General features: G+C 57.5%; 1 protein-coding gene across 4 annotated transcripts in view; it reads right to left on the reverse strand.

Moving 5' to 3' along the window:
* NCKIPSD (NCK interacting protein with SH3 domain) overlaps positions 1–20,290 on the reverse strand; it is a 28,476-nt gene that overhangs the window by 2,578 nt on the left and 5,608 nt on the right. Inside the window, exons 2-14 of one of the 4 annotated variants that reach the window (XM_061567154.1) lie at positions 15,643–15,755; positions 13,877–14,087; positions 12,997–13,096; positions 10,963–11,814; positions 8,396–8,604; positions 7,331–7,369; positions 6,047–6,214; positions 5,205–5,291; positions 3,881–4,019; positions 2,863–2,943; positions 1,807–1,935; positions 950–1,042; positions 208–380 (exon numbers count right to left, since the gene is read on the reverse strand). In XM_061567154.1, the coding sequence (XP_061423138.1) occupies positions 208–380; positions 950–1,042; positions 1,807–1,935; positions 2,863–2,943; positions 3,881–4,019; positions 5,205–5,291; positions 6,047–6,214; positions 7,331–7,369; positions 8,396–8,604; positions 10,963–11,814; positions 12,997–13,096; positions 13,877–14,087; positions 15,643–15,755 (2,394 nt within the window). Of the gene's footprint in view, positions 1–207; positions 381–949; positions 1,043–1,806; positions 1,936–2,862; positions 2,944–3,880; positions 4,020–5,204; positions 5,292–6,046; positions 6,215–7,330; positions 7,370–8,395; positions 9,727–10,962; positions 11,815–12,996; positions 13,097–13,876; positions 14,088–15,642; positions 15,756–20,290 lie in introns of all 4 variants that reach the window. The other 3 variants (XM_061567151.1, XM_061567153.1, XM_061567152.1) reach the window with 3 other exon arrangements.

Consider the following 20,290-nt stretch of genomic DNA (forward strand, 5'->3'; position numbering starts at 1 on the left):
AACTTTGCTAAGTGTTTTCAGGGCCCTGGGATAGAAATGTAAACACCGGGGCGGTTTTGCGTGAGCGACCTCTGCACTACGTTGTGCGTTGGCCCCGCGCGAACGCGACGACGGCAAGACGCGGGCACCACGTGCCACCCGCGATCGCGACGTGCACACGCCGCTAGCACGAGGATTCTCCCGGCGGGGGATTGGGCGCGAGCGGACCTTGTCGCCAGCGGAGAGGTCGGAGAGCTGGCGCACGATGATGTCGATCATGACGAGCATGTCCGTGTGGTAGAAAATGGCGGCCGTCTCGCGCTCGCAGAACATGTCCTGCAGGAACTTGAGCACCGAGTGCGGCGGCCGCGGCGCGTGCTCAAACATGTCCACCGGGTCCTCTGCGGCAGCCGGAGGGGAGGGGGGGGGGATGGGGGAGGGATGAGGGGGAGGAAGTAGAGGGAGGGTACAGAATTGTTCATTTGATATTAGTCAACTTGACCTGTGGAATTTGTCATCTCTTAGTCAAGTTAACCCTTTCATAGCCGACCCCAGCTATTCTCTGGACCAAGCGACCATGCCGCCCTCCTGCTGTGGTATTATTTATTGCACGTGATTGAACGTGGGTTGTTTGCGGCCACACACACACCCACCGTGAGTCGCTGCTGCCATCTAGTGGCTAGACAAATAAAAACACCGCGTACGGGAGGACCAGGGTTATGCCCCTCCTGCCCCCCATTCTGAAATTCTTTACGCCAAGTGTTACAGAATTAATTAAAACAACGGCTGCAGGGTGGCGTGCGGTTGGAAAACGGACGGCCGATGAAACGCGCAGGCCTCACGGGAACCTTCCAGGCCGCCGTCGTGTGTGATGCTAAACACTGAAGGCGTAACGCTGACGACGCCACCGCCTGGTGCCGCGTGGCCATGGCGGCCCGGTGGCACAGAGGTGCTGGCGGGCGAGCGTCACCTCCTCTGTTGAGCAGCAGAAGCAGCTTCTCGCTGAAGGTCTTGATGTTCAGCCGTCGCGCCAGGGTCTCCATGATGACGTTGCTGGACGGAACTGGGGAGGGATTTGGAGGGGGGGGGCAGGAAGGTGAAGCACGCCCAGGTTTTACTACGGCATCGCACTCGGATGCTCCGGTCGCGTGGAGACAAGTGAGAGGCCAGCAGCTGGTTGCATAAAACACCTTGATCGAGTTTTCAGGGACTGCGGGAAAACTGCACTGGGGCCCCGCACCTCCGATTAGCACGGATGACTGTGTACGGTGCGAAAGAAGTTCAACATACATACTGTACATACGCACGCCCGACCACAGCGGACGGACCGTCCAGAATGTTCACAAGTCACACCCCCAGCGTCAGTCGGAGCCCAAGCGGCTCTGGGGGCCTCGATGTTTTGTCTTCAGCAAACCAAGCGCTTTACAAGCAACGACGCAAGCAGGGTCCCAACAGCCCAACGCTTCGTGGTCAATCCCTTCTCCTCCCTTCTCCCAGCCGTCCACGCCGTCGACTCCCTGCAGCCGTTCAAGTCCAGACCAGAGACCTTTTTCTCTTTTCAAAGACCGGCTGGCTGCCTTTATAAAACACGCCCACCGTGTCTGCACGGCGCCTCGAGCCGCGGCCACGTTTAGAAGACCCCCGATAAATTGGCATTAGTCCCCCCCCACCCGCCAGCGAGGTCCTCGTGGATGGAGAACGTGAAAATGTAGCAGTGGCGACAATAACACGAGCGCTCCTGACGGGTGGGCCGAGGCGTGTCGCTCGGGACGCGACTTGAATCCGCAGCGGCTTCACGTGGAAACGCGGTGGGCGTGAAGCCGTTACCCTGGAAGTGCAGGTTGAACGCCAGCAGCAGGTTGACCATGAGGTCGGGGAGCTGGTCGCTCGTGTCGGACGGCAGCCCGTTCTCCGTCACGTCCAGCACGAAGCCCATGAAGCTCTCGTTCAGGTGATCTGCATCCACGTGCACGCACAGGCGCACGCACGCACGGATCCATTTTGCGTTTCAGAATGCGGTAGAGAACATTTTTTACTCCACCTGTTCCATCTGTATGGTACAAGTGTCCTCTCGCATGCATGGGTTTTCTCAGGGTGCTCAGCTTTTTTCCCCACATGCAAACACTTACTAATTGGCCGATAACGCCTTAATGTATAGAGGATGGCAGAGCTTTGGGGGGAAATTGATGCCGACTCGCCGCGTGGCTGCCTTTCCCGCTCCTCTGTGGTTCGCCCCCACGCCCCCGAGTCGGTCTGTCTTCACGCCTCTGAGCGAGTGAGTCCCGTGCAGTGGCACGGTCAAAGCTGACGTGATTATTTATGCTCGGTCTGTCCCAGTCGGCGACCCGGGAAATTATTCTCACACCCGGCACACGACACCCAGTATACATGTCGCTATGTTTGTGGCTTACTACTCGTCACGTGCCACCTCCTGGGCCTGCACCGGTCAAGACAAGCGGCTGGGAAATTAGGGCCGGCACGCATGGACTGGATAACGTGCGCGCGTGGGGGTCACGGTGGGTTCACGATGCCACCGCCGCTGCCACCACCAGCCCCTCGCTGGGTTCGGGTGCCACACCGGACGGGCGCCATGAACCCGGGGGCGAGAGCCTCGTGTGTCCGGCATTCCATCTTGCCGTGGTGTGGCGGTAGCGACGATTACAAACGCTCAACACGCACCGGTGATTACGTGAACGCATTTCACTGTCGCTTCACTTTCGCAATTAACAACTTGCTCTGTGTCTAATTCGCCCCGGAATGAGCCGAGAGGCGCGCTTGCAATGTTTGTTATCGGGATCTAAAGTTAGAAAAGGAAAATAACCATCGCTGGGAGGAGCAAAGAAACGGTGCGAAAATCACAGCTCCCACGCGTCACCCACGCACCGTAGTGATGGTACGGCAGCGGCTCCCCCATGCTGAACACCATGGTGAGCAGCAGCGTGGAGTAGCACAGCTTCTGGTGCTCTGCGGCACAACGGACACAACGCGCGCACGACGGTCGCTCACAATTACGCACGCGGCCCCGGCACGCAAGGGGGCGTGCGGGGCGGAGGCTCTTCCGTCTCGCGGGAGCCGCTACCCCGGGGTGCGGCGGCACGTCGCCTTGGCAACGTCGCCATGGCAACCCCCTCGGGGGACGCTCTTGTCGCTAACGTTCGGGGATTGGGAAGGTGGGGGGTTGTTTAACACGACTGCGTTTGAGTCACGGCGCGCGCCCGTGGCGGCTTCTTCGGTGAAAATTAGCGCTGTGATGCTGGGAATTGCCGCCCCACGCCACAAGCAGCTCGGGAGGGGAGGGTTATGAGCTAGCGCCAGCTCACGTGTGCGCAGCACGCCCCCGCCCCACCACGGGCCTGCGTCTGCCGCGACAGAGCTACGGCAACGTGCGTGTCGAGAGTAGCCAAACGGCAGGGCTAACCAGCAGAGCTGGTGCTAGCGTCAGCGGCAAGGATAGTGATAGGGTCGGTCGGATGGTGTGGTTATGGGTTGGGATAAGGCTCGTGGGTCTAGCGTGATAAGAGGTAAGACTCGGGTCCGGTTGGGTCGTTTGTAGAGGTTCGGAATATGGCTAGGATCTGATCGGCGAGTGTAATTAATATGGGGGTAGTGTTAGGGTCAGGTTGGCTACTGTGGTAAGGGGTGGGAGTAAGGCTAGTGTCTTGCTGGGTAGTTTGATGAGAATTTAGAGAGAGGTTGGTACATTTTTGGGTTTACGAGTCAGACTTGGTGGTCTGATTAGCTTGTGTGGTTGGGGATAGGAGTCGGGCTCGGGCCTGGCTGGTTTTATGTGCTCTGCCCCCCTTCACAATCATCGTCAAATCTGGGTTTTTCTGCTCTTCGAACGCTTTTCACACGAGCCGTTCCCGGCGCTACGTGGCCACCCACGGCCATGGCCGCTGACCTTTGGTGTCGGTCTGCATGTCGCGCGCCAGCTCCATGGGCAGCACGGAGTTGAGCAGCGCCGAGATGATGTTGGCGTCAAGGCTGCACATGGCGCCAAACACCTTGAGCAGCAGCAGCCGCAGCGACACGCGGTGTTCCTGGTCACGGGGACACGGGGAATGGCTCAGCGGGGTCATGAAATGCACTCATTGCCTTCTGCAGCAGTAGTGGTGGTGGTGACGATTGCGACGGTGGTACGGTAACGCATGGGCACGCACGATACAATTATGTTTTGACCACATGTACAGAGTATTTTCTGGGTTGCTGGCACACTGGGAGGTATACTGGATGTGGTGTGCTGGGTGAGGAAATATGTTTCAAGTCAACTGACCCTGATGTACGGAGTTGGCCATGTTGTCGGACGTAACGTTTCCAGAAATTCAAATATAATTGCAGTGATTGTGGCGTTTTGTACCATGTTCAATGTCTGTTATATTGTGTACTGATATATTATAGTAGGGAGCGGTGGGACAGTGGTTAGCACGCTGATCTTCGAATCCGGCGACCCGAGCTTCATTCCCGCTCAAGACCAGTAAGTGGAAATTATTTGAACCATACTGGGCCTTCCCTAGGTCGACTCAGCCTGAAAAAGCACTTTGTTCGGTGTGCAAGCATCAGCACTGGGAAGACAAAGGCGGCTGGGCGGGTTTTAGGCCATGGACCCCCTAGTGTGGTGTCCCAGCCTTCATAGGTACTCATTAAAGCACTGCTAATTAGTACTGCATGTTTATTTAATCACATCACTGGTCCAAGGTTAACAGGTTGCAGATGAAGACCTGCGCTGTGCATTGTGAATAACACGATGGTGGTGGTGATACTGTTGATGATAGTTATTGTATCACTGACATGCTATCACTAACATTGAAAATGTCACGGTGAGTCTCATTTAACTCTCATGTGGCTGAAATTAATATACACACAAATTGCATCTCTCACAATCGCCAAGGAGCCACGGATGAACAGAAAGGCAGAAGCCAGGCGGTGGAACCGGTGCTACCAACAATTACCCAAGCTCTGTGATCCTCAATATATTCAGATGTTTTCAGCCAATTAACTGAACATTAATGATGATAATATGGTTATCGGGATTTAATCGACATTTGTTTTTGTATTGCCGTGTTCGACTTGAGGCTCCCTTGAAAAGGAGACGACTCAACGGGCTCTCACCCAAACATTAAAGTGCGTTAATGAATCCGTGACGATGCCAATGACGACGGTGACGAATACTCTGACCGGTGCAGCCCCACGCCCACCCCTCCGAACCACCGCTCACCACCACGCACCATCTGGTAGTAGCTGACGAGCGACAGCACCGGCTCGCAGTCATCCCTCTTGCACATGCGGCGGCTCACGTCCGGGTTGGCGTCCGTCTGCGGGGCGCACGGCAAAAACCGTGTGAGCGTAGCCACAACTTCCAGGGGTAACCACGGCGTGGCCTCGACCCGACGCCAACGGCTCGGTGGGAGACACGCCGGAACCGCTCGGGTGGGCCGCTCGCGACGGTTCACGGTAACTGGCAACGCTCTCTGAAGGGGACACTCTCATAACCGTGAGGTCCAGAGCTGGGATATCCGCTCGTTCACGCAATCAATTAACTCCACAGTTTATCGGTTCCACTACTGCCCTCCTGTGGGTGCCCTTGGCCAACCCGGCGCTCGCCTGTAATGTGCACAGCGGGCACCAGGGTCGCACGGGTGGAGGGCAGGTAGACGGGCCTGGCATCGGAGTGGCACCCGGAGTTCGGAGGCTAAGAGGCAGACCCAAAGCCAGGTGGCGGGGACGCTGTAAGGGTGGACTTGGAAAGCGAGCGCTGAGTTTGCGACTATAGGATCTGGCAGAAGAAAAGGAGTGAGGGTTACGTATCGTGCCATCGCTGGCATTGCCCACTGACCTCTCCGCGACAGTTACAAGACAAATTGCTTTGTTGCACACGGGGAGCCTTTCATCCGTTAATGAGGTCACATCCCGGGGTCAATTCTTGATTCTGCCAGAGGTTAAACCCAGGAGGCCACAAGGTTGGCAGCTCAGCAGCCCTTCACAGAGGCACCCAGATCTCTGGTCTGTGGGCGAGTGATAGTGCTCAATCGATCGAGAGCGAGCGAGCAAGCGAGCGAGCGTGCGAGACCAGGATGGAGAGCAGCTCCTGCAGGTAGCTCGAGATCACGGCCTCGTCCTCGTGGAGAGCCCAGCTGCGCTGCTGGGCGTCGTCCTTGTGCCGCGCGAGGTCCGTGAAGATCACGTTGAGCCGAGTCACGTCCTGGCACTCCAGCCCCTCCGGCAGCTCCTGCAGGTCCTGGGTGGCCGGTGGGGGGGCGGGTGGGGGGCGGGGGGTGAAGGGAGTGTATCTAGCCGTGCTCACAGACGCCACCGCTGTCGTGGATGCGGCCGCTCTGCGGGTTTCATGACCGCTCGCGTCGCGTCTATCAACGTGCGAGAGTCTTGCACGTTGCGTGTAGACGCACGCGGTACACGCTGTATGTGCCACGACGTGTTGGCTGCATGCGTGCCACTTGATACCTTGCGAACGGGATGTTGCCTCTCGAGAGAGCTTCGACTGTTAATTGCCGAGACTGTGTTTGTGCATCAACTACATTCCCCACGGCGCAGTCTAATGGGGTAATCGCTGCGTATGCCCAGTCACAAATTCGAAGACATCCCACTTGCACAAACAAAACACTTACGGGTGCTTATTCCATTTCCCTGTATCCTAAATCCATGAAAATAAAATAATTATAGATAAATAAATATTTGTTCTGGTCTTCAGTGACATGTTTTTTGGATTATAGAATCTCCGTATAAAAACTTATTTCCCATACTTATTACACTTGAATACACATCACTGATTTGAGAAAAGCAGCGGAGCGGTTAAGAGAGGAGGAATCACGTCAAACGTCCAACCGACTCAGGGAACACACGCAGCGACAGGCTGTCATTAGTGGCAGGCAGAGTGTGGAGAAGAGAAGAGAGGCTGAACCTCACCCTCCATGCTAGGGATGCAAACAGCGCAGCCTCGCCAAGGCGCTCAGACAAGGCACGGCGTTAGAACGTGGCTTGGATTAGAATACGGCACTTATTTGGACACTGCACGCGTTAGAACACTGCACGCGTTAGAACACTGCACACGTTAAGGCACTACACGCGTTAGCACACTGAACGCGTTAGGGCACGACAGGTGTTGGAATACTGCACACATTAGCACACCGCAATTGTTGTGACACTGCACACGTTAAGACACCACAGGTTGGGACACTGCATATGTTAGGGCACTACAGATGTTGGGACACTGCACACATGAGCACACCGCACAGGTTAGGAGACTGCACGCGTTAGGATACCACAGGCATCGGGACACCGCACACATTAGTTGGGAGAGGGCAGGAACAGCAGAGAGAACGGTTGAGGGGCTTACCGCCTCGCTGGGCGCCTTCTCCTCCTCTTCCTCCTCCGCCTACAAAACCAAAGCCGCGGCGAGGCAGCTCAGCGTGAACAACACGACACTGATCCCACCGTCGGCCCTGACCTCACTCGTCACCGTCAGTCAGTTGGGTCCGTTTATTCCGGGCGAGGCCCACTGAGCTGAGGGGCCTGTTGTTCGATAGCGATCGGGCCAAAGGGGCCACCATCATCGTCAAGCCTCGTGCGGGCGTCGTTGGCGTCGTTGGCGTCGTTGGCGTACGCGGCTGGAGAGGGGGTCACCTTGGCTTTTCAATTTGTTATTTTTAAACTGACATCACAGCGCGTATTTATAGGACTTTCGAATATCCGCCGCGCTCGCGGCATTTAATATCTCACGGAAAAAGCTGAGAAACGGTCGCCGGGCATTACATAACGCGTCCTTAGAGATGTGTTCAGCATCCATCTCAAGGTGCGATCGATGATAGAAGCCCTCACCACGTTGCCATTCGGCGAAAATCTGTTTCCTCTACGAAGGGCGCGGGGGCTCAGGGACAGATGGCTCCCAACACCCAGCATCAAATTAATTGGCTTGAAGATGTGCGAGGTGTCAGGGCTCCAACCGGAATAAAAAGCAGGGTTTAAAGTCAGCTTCTGAGCCGCCACGTCCGGCTATCCGAGCGTAATCTCGGTCAGGTTAAAATCCAACGTCGTCACGAACCCTGCACAACGTGACCCGACCCAACTGCTGAATTGGCGAATAATCGAGCGTGTGATGGTCACACAGAAGTGGAACTGCACAGCGGTGGGGAAAGGAGGTCTCAGCGTCTTGACATGCGACGTGTCAACGTCCAGATGTCGGGAAAAGGGCTTCCCCCCTACCGTGCTCCACACCCTCCACTCATCTTTCAGCTTTCATTTCCAACTCCCTGACCTTTGACCCTTGGGGCCTCCATCCAATTGTACCTCTGTTGCTGCCACTCCCCACTTCCTGTTCCCTCGTCCACCACCCCTCCCTTCCTCAGCCCCTCATCTCGTGCCGCTCACCCCCAGCCTCCCGAGCCCCACCCTGACCCCCCACCTGCTGTGTGAGCAGCGACAGGAGGATGTCCTCCATGATGTCGGCGGTGTCGGGCAGTGTGTCGCGGATGTGCCCGACCACGGTGCCGATGGCGACGCGCGACAGCTCGTAGCTCAGCCCCGTGTTGCGCCGCACCAGCTCCGTCAGCTCCACGCCCATGGTGCGGGGAACCGCGCCGGTGCCGCCTCCTCCTCCGCCGCCGTCCTCCGCTGCCGGCGAGGGGGGCGACACGGAGCTCAGCCGTGCCCGACCGTTATCCGACGGCGCCACGGAGGGCTCCGCCCGCTCCGGCGACCGCCGCCCTACCTGCGCTCGTGCTACCTCGTGCGATGGCGGGGAGGACGGGGGGGGGGATCCCAACGGCGGCTCGCTCGCGCCGTTGACCGACGCGTCACCGCGTACGGGCGGGGAGGCCGCGGGCGTCGTCTGACCGGGGGACTCTACGCTGCGGCGCAGCGGGGATCCGGCGCCGCTGGTGGCCTGTGCCGGGAAGGCGGGGCGCTGGGCCTGAGAGCCTCCGGGGCGGTGAGCGGGGGAACCGTGGCAGCGTGCGGGGGAGTCGGTGAAGCGCACGGGGGAGTCGGCGCAGCGCACGGGGGAACCGCACGACCGGACCGGCGAATCCAAGCGGTCAAACAGCGACTCTGAACGCTTGAGCGGCGAGTCGAGGCGCCGGAGCAGCGCGTCTCTCCGTCTCAAAGGGGACTCGGCGCCGTTCGCCGCCGCCACCTCCGGCGTCGCGTGCCGAGCGAGCGGCGAACCGGGGCCCAGCCGCTCCTCCGTGGCGTCGCCACCTCTGCCACCGCCCGCAGGGCCCACGGCCGCATCCATGTTTTCCGGCGTGGGCTCGGGAGCGGCGGCACCGGCGGCGCCACCACCATCATCGTCGTCGTCGTCGTCGCCGCACGAGTTCTCGTCCGACCGGCTGTCGGCCGGCACCTTCTCGTTGCCATCGCGAGACGAGTTCGACCCGGTAGAGTGGCCGGACGCGTCGGAGCTGTCGCTCTCGGCCGCCTTGTAGCTCTGCACGTCCTTGGCGTGCACGCGCGGGAAGTCCCTGCCGGCTATTTCGCTGAACAGCGTGCCGTTGTGGCGCTGCGACGCCCGCTCCTGCTCCCGCCGCGGGGAGGCGGCGACGGTGGCAGCGGCGGCGGCGCCGTCGTCATCGTCGGAGGGGAGAGAGAAGGAGCGGTCACGAGAGCGAGCGCGAGAGGCGGGGGCACCGGCCGTGGAGGCGGCGAAGATCGAGGGGAAGAAGCCGGAGGCATTGCGTGTGGAAGGGGGGGCGATGGACGAACCCGCGAGGGAGTTGCCCTGTGTGTCGTCGCAGGCTGAAGGGCCGGGGGTTCAGTGGGCGGCGAGGAAGGCGAGGAGATTCGTGGGGGGCAGGATGGACAGGAGAGGGAGAGACAAGGGAGGCGGGATTGTCGGAGGGAGAAAAGAAGGGGCAGAGACAGGTCGGGGAGAGACAGGAAAACAGGAGTCAACGGAGGACTACGTCGGAAGTCATGGCAGGAGGGAGGGGGCAATCGGAGAGGACCGTCCATCCCAGGAGGAGCGGAGGAGCCTGGAGGAGGATTCGGGGAACACGCCGAACGTGGAGGCCGTGTTGGTGGGAAGGGTGCGGCCAGGGCAAGCGCTGGGGCGCCTGCAGCTAGTGAGAGAGGGACTGGGCTGGGTTAGTGGCACTTCCACTGCAGACGCCACACAGACCTAGCACAACACCAAGCTCACACACACACACATGCACCCCACACACAAAGGTGTACACAAAGACACACACAAGCGGAGAGCCAAGGAGCACGAGGGTTCCAGTGAGGAGGCAGGCGCAGCAGGGATAAGCGGTTGCACAGTTGCACGAGGGAGTGGTGGGGAGTGGTCACACAAGGGAGTGTTTGTTAAGGACCACGTGCCAACAGACACGCCCAGAGGCCCAGCTTCACGTCACTCGGCTTTGGAGACATCTGGTAATGTTTAAAAATGAAGCAGCAAAGAGCCATGCTCACCCGCAACTGAGCTACAATCCAAGTCATTCATTCCATCCAAAGCTGCAATTAAAACGTCGGTCCGACGGAAGTGAGCCGTCTGGCTGTGCCGTGGCCCAGGAAAAGGGGTTTGGCGAGGAGGTGAGAGGGTGGGGTGAGTGGGTGAGTGGGTGAGAGGCGGGGGGGGGAGCTGAAGGTGAGAGTGGAGCCACGCGCATTCCAGGTGGCGACGTTAATTGCTTCCGTGCGGCCGGACCACCCCCATCCCCCCGCCCAGCCAGCGAGCCCCCCCATGACGAACCGCACGCCGAAGGCCGTAATGCGCTCCCTCACCAGTTCTACATCCCTCGTACCACCCCCCCACCGCCCCACCCCCTCCTCTGTCTAATTCAACAACCGAACGATCTCAGTTGTTGGAGCTCGTTGCAATGCACCGCAGCCACGCGGGCTCGCGGTACCCGAACAAGCAAGCGCGGAGAATCATCGCGCTCCGGCGTCAGCGTCGCGGTTATTGCTGTTATGGGGGAAGGCGCTCGCCCGGAGCAAAGCCTCGCCAGCCGTCAGCGGGAGCAGCGTCGTTACCTGCCCTTTTCCGGCGCTCGGGCGACAGCAGCTTCTGAACTAACTGCGTGAAGTTTGGTGGGTTCCAATGCGGCCGCCTCCCGGTGGAGCCCGAGACTCCCGCGCCGGCGGCGGCGGTCACCCGTGCCGGCAGCGGAGGCGGCGGGGCCTCGCGCATCTCCAGCCCCGCCAGCAAACCCGGCGGCCCGCGGCGGGCGCCGTTTCCTGCGCTCGCCACGCCCGGGAAGAGCCGCGAGTTGTCACGCCGCGCCTCCGAAGGTGCCGGCGGCGGTCTGGGCGAGTCCCGCTGCGACGCCAGCGAGGGAGGCAGTCCGGAAGGAGGTGCCGAACGGGCGGAGGAGGAGGATGAGGGGGGGGAGGAGGAGGAATCGCCGAAGGCCGAGAGCGTGGGCCAAACGTCCCCCGCCGGTGGCGAGGCCGCCGCGTTCCGCGCCGGGACCGGGCGCGGTTCCGTCGGCGCTTCCGGGATCGCCGGGCCGCCCTGGAGCGACTCGGAGTTTCTGAGCGGTGGCGACGGAAGGCGCCGCTCTACGGCCTCGCCGCCCACCGAGAATGAGACCGAGGCCACGGCGCTCACGCCTGCCGACGGCCGCTCGGGCCCGGTGCCGCCACCGCTGCTCCCCCCCGCGGTCCACCGAGAACCGTCGCTAAACGCGGGCGCCACCCGTTCTCCTCTGCCCCTAGCCACCTCGTCCGCAGCGTCCCTCGAGATGACGTCACTGCTCGAGCAAATGGATGCGGTGGCACAGGGAGATGGGGCGGGCGATGCGGATGAGGTCGCGGATGAGCGGGAGGGGCTGGGGGGAGGGGCGGGCGCGGGATGCGATTTCTGGGATTTTAGTGCCACTCCACCTGCCGGCGGAAAAACAGAACGGGGGGTCAATGGTGGCCGCAGCAGAGGCACATGACAACAAGGGTTATACGGCCAACGCGAATCCAGAACCGCGGCTCCTCCACCATTCAATTGGGAACTCCACCTCCCACTTCACTCTCCCCCATGATTCAAACACCGATGCTGGAGCTGAACACATCCAAATCACGTGCAGAGACGATGTATGGATGGCTCAACTTAGAAGCGTTGCCCGCCAGTGCACTGGAAGAATTCAATAAAATTCAATAATGAAAAAAACGGTGACAATGGAGGAAGAGAATCCTGAAGCTTGGGCATTCATCTCAGAATCTGTCACACGGTCTCATCAACCAGCACTGCCTTACAGAACACATCAACAAGCAATGCCAGTAATGACTTACCAATTAAATGTCAAAATAAATAATACTGATTTATCTCACACTAACGAGCATCTGGCTTTTATCGTGGTTGTGATGGTGCCTCGTTAAAATTCCTCCACTCGGCATGCGTGCGCGTTTCCACGAACTCTAAACACCCCAATTGTCACACCCCAGCGTGGAGCAGCTCCCTGGTGTGAGCGGGGGGCTGGATGGGGGGGGCGGGGGGAGCAGGGCAGCAGCGAGCACCTAATTCAAATTCAGCACCCTCTGTAGATAATAAGAAAAGCCATCAACACAATCGGACAACGCTGCAGACTGGGAACAAAAACAAAAGAGCTACACGCAGAGGCAGCGCTGCTCGCAGACACCAGGGACGCGGGCGCGACTCCTATCCACGCGCCCCTGAACGCACGCGGCAGGTGCCCACCCCGACGGGTGAGCGATGCTCTCAGCCTTGGCCAGGCCACCAGCTCCAAAGAGAGAGCCGACAGGTGTGGCCGGACAGTTATTATTCATATTGACAGCACACCAACAAAATCGAGCTGAACACGCGGCCATCCTCTGCAGGCATCAGCGAAACGTAGAGACGACTGCTTCTGTCCTCAAGATGGACTCATAGCGGCTGCTGTTGCCATCACTACCACTACTATCGCCGCTGCTCCTGCTGCATCTGCTGGAGTCGAAGGTAGCCACCCCCCCCCCCACTCCCACTCGGCCGATGGCGTTGCGGCGACAGTCATCGCGAGTTCTCCTTCCCATCTGCCTGCCCGCGACGTGGCCGGCAGCTGGCGGAGAAGGCCTCACCGTTCTGATTGGTGTCCGTGAGCTTATCGAGCGGGTAGCTGCGCGTCTTCTCGGGCTGGGCCGGGACGACCGGGGCCGCGCGGCGTGGCTGGGGTGGCACCTGTGCGTGAGAATTCCGCGGGGAAGAGAGAAGAGAGAGAGAGGTGGCGTGCAGGGGTCAGTGAACGGCAGAGCAGGGGGGTGGTGACGCAGAGAGAGGCAGCAAGAGAGGGACAAGCGTTGATGGAGAAGTTATGATGGAGAAGCGATGGAGAAGTGACCATTTGAGCAAGCTTGGACGTGCCCTCGGTGCCCTCGGTGCCCTCGGCGTCAGGGATGATGATTGCCGCGAGTAACGCAGTCGTGGCCACGTACATCGGTAAGGGATCGCAAGCATAACGTTGTGCATTCAACGCTGCAAACAGGCGGCGATGAGCACTGCCCCATGACTCATTTGAGAAGGAAGCCACTCTGACTTGTTTTAACGAAGATTCTCTACACGAGCCTCTGGAGTTATCTCGGGGCCAGGTTGCCACCCCGCCACCTCTCCCTCCACTGCTGTCGCCCACGTGACAGCACCACGCTGCATGGCGCTGCGATGCACCGCACAGCTGCTGCCACGCGGTCTCACCGTTGCGTCGGCGGCGCAGATGAGACGGCGACCCGCGAATCCCCAATCAGCAGCACGCGTCTACCAGACAGGCGTCCCTTCACTCTCACTCGCGTGACCTCCGCCCTCAGAGTTGCTTGAGCGACGACCAATTAAGGGGAGAGGCGCTCCGAGCCTCGTTCCGTACAGGGTCTTTAATCGCGGATTAAGAGGAGCGTGAACAAAAGCGCGACCCCCGCATGACCTCGTTACGCGGGGACCCCACCCCCCCCCGCCGGGCCCCCTTCTCACCTGGTAGGGGCTGAGTTCGTCGTCCTCCAGGGACCCGGCGGCGGAGGGGGTGCCTGTGCCTGCCCCGCCGCCCCCACTGTCGGAGCCCCGTGCGCTCCCTCGCTCGGCCAGCTTGTGCTCGCTCGACGCCGGGGTCAGGATGGTCGGCCGCTGGGACGCGCGGGCCTGGCCCTGCTTGGCCAGCGTCTCCTTGCGGTGGTGGATCAGCTTCCTGCGGGGGGTGGGTGACACGGCACAGACAGAATCGCCAAGGGGGCTTCGTGTCAGCCGCCGCGAGGGCCCTGGTAGACAACGCAGTGTCGTGCGGAAGAAGCGTCAAGTCAGTGCAGCGCATCCGCACGTACTCGTGCTTCTTCTAGGTCACGCTCAATGGGTGAGGACAGCAAACCGCGCACTAGTGTAATCTGTGTCAAACACACGCACGCACGCATGCAATCAACAATCCTCTCACATTCGGTGAACAAAGCACACCGAGAGGCTTAACTTCAACCAGGTCGTGTCCAGGTCAGCAAAACAGAAAAATATTTGCGCACCCAGAAAATCACATCCACTATAAACCTCCATCTCTCTCTCTACGGCTGTGGCTGTAGTTGATACTGGTCACGTGCCATCTACGCCAGACCAATTAGCGACTGAGAAAATAATGACCAAGAAAATAATGAGTGAGAAATTAAGCCCCAATTAACCTGCGCATTTTTCTTTAATAGCGTGCGTGTGTGTAGCATGGTGCGATCACAAGCGCATGGCATGTGGCATGCATTCATGATCAACTGGATGCAAATGTATGCACGTGTGTGTGTTGGGGCGCTGTGTGCATGTGTGTACGAGCAAGCGGGTGTGCGCGTGTGTGCAGTGTTCGCTGCGTGTGTGCAGTGTTCGCTGCGTGCGTGAGCGGGCAGCTATGTGTTAATGTGCGCGAGCAAGCGTACGATGTGCGTGTGTGAGCGAGTGCATATTGCATGCATCAGTGCAAGGTTGTGTGTTCACGCGCACCAGTGAGCGGTGGGCTTGCTGCATGCGTGCGAGCGAGCAAGTGGCCAATCATGTTTGTGTGTCATTGCACGAGTGGGCATGTAGACACACATGCATGAGTGTATGTGTATGTGCGCGTACACACAATGCAGCAACTCTCACAACAACAAGCAGAGTGCTGGGCAGCTAAAATTTTGTAAAGTGGCACAATGAGAATCACACGTGGTGCATATGTGAGTTATCTCAGTCAAATTTCGATTTAAAGCTTTCGTGGGTCTGTCCTGGGACCTCCTGCCAGCAGTCAGCCTTCGAAGCTTCACGTGATGGCCTCAAAAGTGCACCTAGCCTGGCACAAACGCTGTGTTTACGTCACTATCGCTTTGTGGAAAATAGTGGCTGTTGTTGTTGCTGCATTTAAGTGTTGATGGGTAAGCGTGTGTTTGAGCAATAGTAGAGGCACACACGCCATTCCGGGTGAGCATTGGGAGCGATGGCGCACTGGTTAGCGAACTGTGATACGAACCCGGCGAACCGAGTTCCATTCCCGCTCACAGCCAACATGAGTGATATTTCAACTGGTCCTGGGCCTCCCCTAGGTCGACTTGGCCTTTAATGAGTACCTCGTGTGGTCTGTAAACATCCGCATTGGGGAGACAATGGAGGCTGGGCGTGGTAATGGCCACACACCCCAGCACTTGGCCCAACAGTCCATTAACGGCTATACGGAGCACGTTTGTCTTTGTGTGTGTGGGTGTGAGTTGGTGCGTGAGAGCGAGTGAGTGCGCGGTACTTACTGCAGCACCTCCCTCTGCTCGAGCGTGTACTTCCCGCTGTGCTCCATGGCAATGTTGTGGATCGCCTCGATGGCGCGGTCAATGGACAGGATGACCGCATCCTTGTTCTCGGTCTGAAGGGGGAGGGGGCACACGGTGGGGCTGCTCACGTCAATCACGCATGCCGGGCTGGGCACAGTGCAGTATTAATTATGTCGCCCTGTGAATTCGAACCGTGAACCTCTTGACAACAAGCGCCGAGTGCGTTACCGCTGGGCCGCGTCACCGCCCAGGGTAGAGCGTGGACAGAGCTTGGATGGGCGACCACCGTGAGTGATAACAGATGTTACAGGCTACGGGGCTTCCCTGTTTGAAAGTGGAAGGCAGTGCAGAAACAGTTTCCATCTTCCTGTACTTCTGCGCTCCCACCTCTAACGCAACCTTCATCAAACCGCGCTGACCAGCATGGTGACGTCAAGGTCAAAGACCCCCCACATCCAGAAGTCGATTGCCAAAAAGCCGACGGTCCGTGCACTCATAAGTTGACAGAAAAGCACCCAACCATAAGAACGTCGAATTTTGCCGCGATCCTCGTGTGAGCAGGGAGAGAATTTCCATCAGACACTCGACTCGGCTCTAGTCGTCGTCCCACTCTACGCAGATTTTGACTCCTGTCACGGAAAACACATTTTAAAGGCGCCGTCGTGGCTGAACCGCTGTGCGTTCACGACCACGTCGCGGTGTGCCTGGCTGGTCACGGTGGACACGGCGCACCCGTGTGCGGAACACTGCTAAATTAAGATGACCTATTGGAAAATCAAACGGAGCCATCCTGGTTTTTTGTCGTGCGTCCGCATGGATTTTCATTTGCGTCGCAAAAAAAACGCAAAGAGAATTGGAAAAGACAGAGAGGAACAATACAGCGATGCACTCCGATTGAATTTAGCAAAACAAGAATGCAATGCCTGCTCGAGCAAACGTTCGTACCGAGGGCACGCGTGTGCGCGTTGTGTGTCCATGTGTCTCAAGGTAGGAAAGGTAAGCCGGCGTTGGTGGCTCAGGTTGTGGAGCGAGCGGCTCCCAATCGAAAGGTTGCTAGAGTCCTAATCCTAGTTGAGGGTTGACTCAGCTCATCATCCCTCCACGGTCAATAAAATTGCGACCGCTTTGTAGGAAAGTCAACATTGTTTGTCCGATGGATAGACTCGCCCACAATAAAAGGAATGTGGAATTTCCACCACTGGCACTGCAGGGCCGTGAACAGGAGATGAGCACCGATGCCTCAACATTCATTTGAGCAGGAATTCACTTTATTTCAATAAGGTTCTCTACATGAAGTCCAAACGTTTTGTGGAGTCTTAATAATAATATCCCCCATTACCAGAGGGCCTTGCTGTACAACACTGTGATTTACTGCTCCGCTGCAGTGCAGCTGCACTTTGAGCAACACTCCACGCTGTACAGGAGATGAACGCAATGAGTCTCTGCAAGGAATCTGAATTTCTGTCTTCGGTTGGATGACCTGAAAAAAAAGGAATAATAACTCTTTCCTGCTGAGCTCCCAAAATCAATTTAATGGCCTAGACCAGTGCTGATCAAACTCCATTCCTCATGACGAGATCCACTCCATTCCACCTTTTCATTTTTGCAAATCCTTATCCACCATTGAAATGTAAATTAAATAGTCACAAACTGCATACGCATGAAAACTGGTAAACCAGGCCTGAGGTTAGTCTTGAGGAACGGAGTTCCAAAACTCCAGTCCTTCAACAATGTGTACAGCCCTTCGTCAATTCGCTGTCGGATGAAGGTCTCCCAACGACCTGTCAGCCATGCAGTTTGTTTGACCACTGGTTACTGCAGGTCGGTCAAGGAGAGAACCAGGATCAGTTCAGATATCACTCACCACTGATTTTAGCCGTGGCCAAGATTCGAGCCGGGTTCAAAGCACAATGTGCTAACCACTGTGTCACTGTGCTCCCCTCTAACACTGTAACCGTCCTCTATATTTTCAGGAACGCCTTACCGAGTCAACTGTTGACAGTTATATATTGTATAGCTGTCACCGAAAATGGATTTTACTGGCCGAGTAATCACAAACAAAGAGGTGCCAAGCTTAGCTCTTTGTCCTAATTGCCGAATGGACTGTTCTGTAAGGGAAGCCCCACACATCATTGCATTTCCTCAAGCCAGCTGTGTCATCCGCAGAACAGCCAAGATTTGGCAACCGATTTTCCAGTTAAAAATAGATGCAGCAGAAATCAACCGGTAAGATGATGCACAGGTCCCCGATTTGAGTCAAGGTTAAATCACAGCGATGGGAATTCATCACCGCTCCCCTCCCTCGCTCGCACGATTCGCTGCCACGCGGCGCTTATGCGATAACGCAGCAGCAGTGGGTTTTGCGCACGAAGAACACCGCTCGCAATGAGCCAAACGGAGGGCGCAGAATGCAGCAACAATAAGGTGTCGGCTTGTTTTGACACAACCTCCCCCCCCCCTATTCCTGCACCCTCCCGCGGGCAATTCCATTACGCTGATGAAACCCGGGGAAGGGGGGTGGGGGGTTGCACGTGGAGTTATGTCACACGTTCTGCGCAGTTGTTTTTTTGTCCCGGGGTCAGATTACTGTGACAGTCCAAGCCCCCCGCCACCAACCACCACCACCCCGTGGCTCCCCCCCACCAAACCCCCACGCTGGCCCTGCAAATCGGCCAAATCAATGACCGCTACAACCCTTCCGAACGTCGGCGAGAGCAGTGTTTATCGACGCCGCCAGCACGAACAAGAAAACCTCGCAGGTCGCGCTCATTCACGCGCAGGGACGGAGCGGGAGATTTAGGTTTCCCCGCTCCTATTTAACACCCAGATTTATTGTCCTTGGAAGTGGAATCTGGTGATTTTCCCACTTGTGCCGAAGAGCCCGCTGAGGAGTTGTTGTTTTGTATCTGCCCGGGTTCGAACAGGGAAAAATGTTTCTGCTGCGGCCATTCCTGGTGCTCTCGCACCCCCTGCCCCAACCACTGCAGAGGCGTGCAGCGTGCAGTAATAAAAGAGGCAGAGTCTTGGGCCACACGCAGAGCCAGAGACGCAGGGTGCCTGGGACATTCAGAGAGCCGTAAATCCTCACCGCTCGTTAAAGTCGAGGCCGCAGAGCCGGGGACTGACAGCAAATTCAATAAGAAGAGTCGCAGCACTTTACCAAAAATAACAGAAGGACAGCGCCAAGCCCGGGGCCCCGTGGAGCCGTGGCACGATGGAGGCACAGGAACGCAAAACCCAGGGTGGCCTCTCTGACACCAGATCCCCTCCCTCCATCCCTGCGGCTCTCTGTGGCCGGGTGAGCGTCAAGGCCAATTGAGATTCCACACTCCGTGAAGTCCGCCGTAAATACGCGCGGCACCGCAGCCCCGCTCGCGCGTTTGTTTTTACTCCTTAATATTCAATTCGCTCTGCGGAAAAAAAAAATCACAGTGCTCACCATCTCGAGCGGCTTTCGTGCTCAATTAAGAAATTATGCTTTCTTTCAAATGCTAATTTCCCGGGGTTGGTACAGCAATGAATGCATTAGAGCAGCTGTGATGCATAACAGGATAACCTCAAAGCACTGGCTCCCCAGAGGCGCTAGGCCGCTTTGAATGAGCGGCGCCTGTATGTACATGTTTGGCACGAGCGAGCCGTGCAAGACCCTGTTTACACGCCGTGCTAGATTGGTACGCTGCTGTATATTTAAAGAGGGTGACAGCCCGACGTGATGGCTGATGTCTTCTGCAATGGAGATCTGGGCGGACAGTGAGGACTCAACACGAACAGCCCTGTCTCCGTCAGATTGTCTGCCTCATTCATACCGTCCGTCCTGTCTGTACCAATCACCTCGCTCAGGCTTTGCGTCGTGTCTTTATGGTGTCCGCATGGACCCTGGGGTCAATCACCATTGTAATTGTTGTGTGGTTCGTAATGAATGTCAATCACAATGTAAATGTAATGGTAATTTCAGCTATCAATGCTGCCGTAATTATAATTATAACCGACTTCTGGTCTGGCCCACACTCTCAACTGTACTCCCTGTACTGTCCACCTCACCCAGGCTGTCCTGTCCGAGCTCTCTGTCCTGTCTCATCTGTGCCGCGCATCGCACTCCTCCGGGAGCCACCCCTTGTTAAAGAGCGTCGCACGGAATCGTCGTGTCCCACGCACCCTCCCGGCTACCGATGCCGTAAATCTGCACTGACAGCGGCTGCGGCCCCAAGAGCGCCGTGCGACGCAGCGGCCCTCGCCGCTCTGTGGACCGTGGCTCACTTCTCTACCCGAGCGCTCTGCCACGTGACGCCCTGCCCCCGATGATGCGCCAAGATTAGTTTACGCAAAACACATTAATTCTGACATTTTTTAAAATTATGATTGAAGAGTTGTGGGTCTATTACTCAATACATGGCTACCGTGAAATTGTTTACATGACCTACTGCGGCTAGAAATATTATGAAACCATATTTATATCAGGCCCCCATGGTGCGATGGTGCCATCTCCAACCATTATTCACTCACGAAGAACGGTCATTGCCCAAGAAGCCACCTATAATATTTGTTTTCTTATGTACAGCAGTGGTATTGACAAAAGTGTGAAATGTACATAATGTGTGCTTGTGCACTACCGCCAACGCAGCATCAC

This window comes from Lethenteron reissneri, chromosome 38 (genome assembly GCF_015708825.2).
Source record: "Lethenteron reissneri isolate LAM-NWPU_2019-01 chromosome 38, ASM1570882v1, whole genome shotgun sequence".
In the NCBI taxonomy this organism is placed as follows: Eukaryota; Metazoa; Chordata; class Hyperoartia; order Petromyzontiformes; family Petromyzontidae; genus Lethenteron; species Lethenteron reissneri.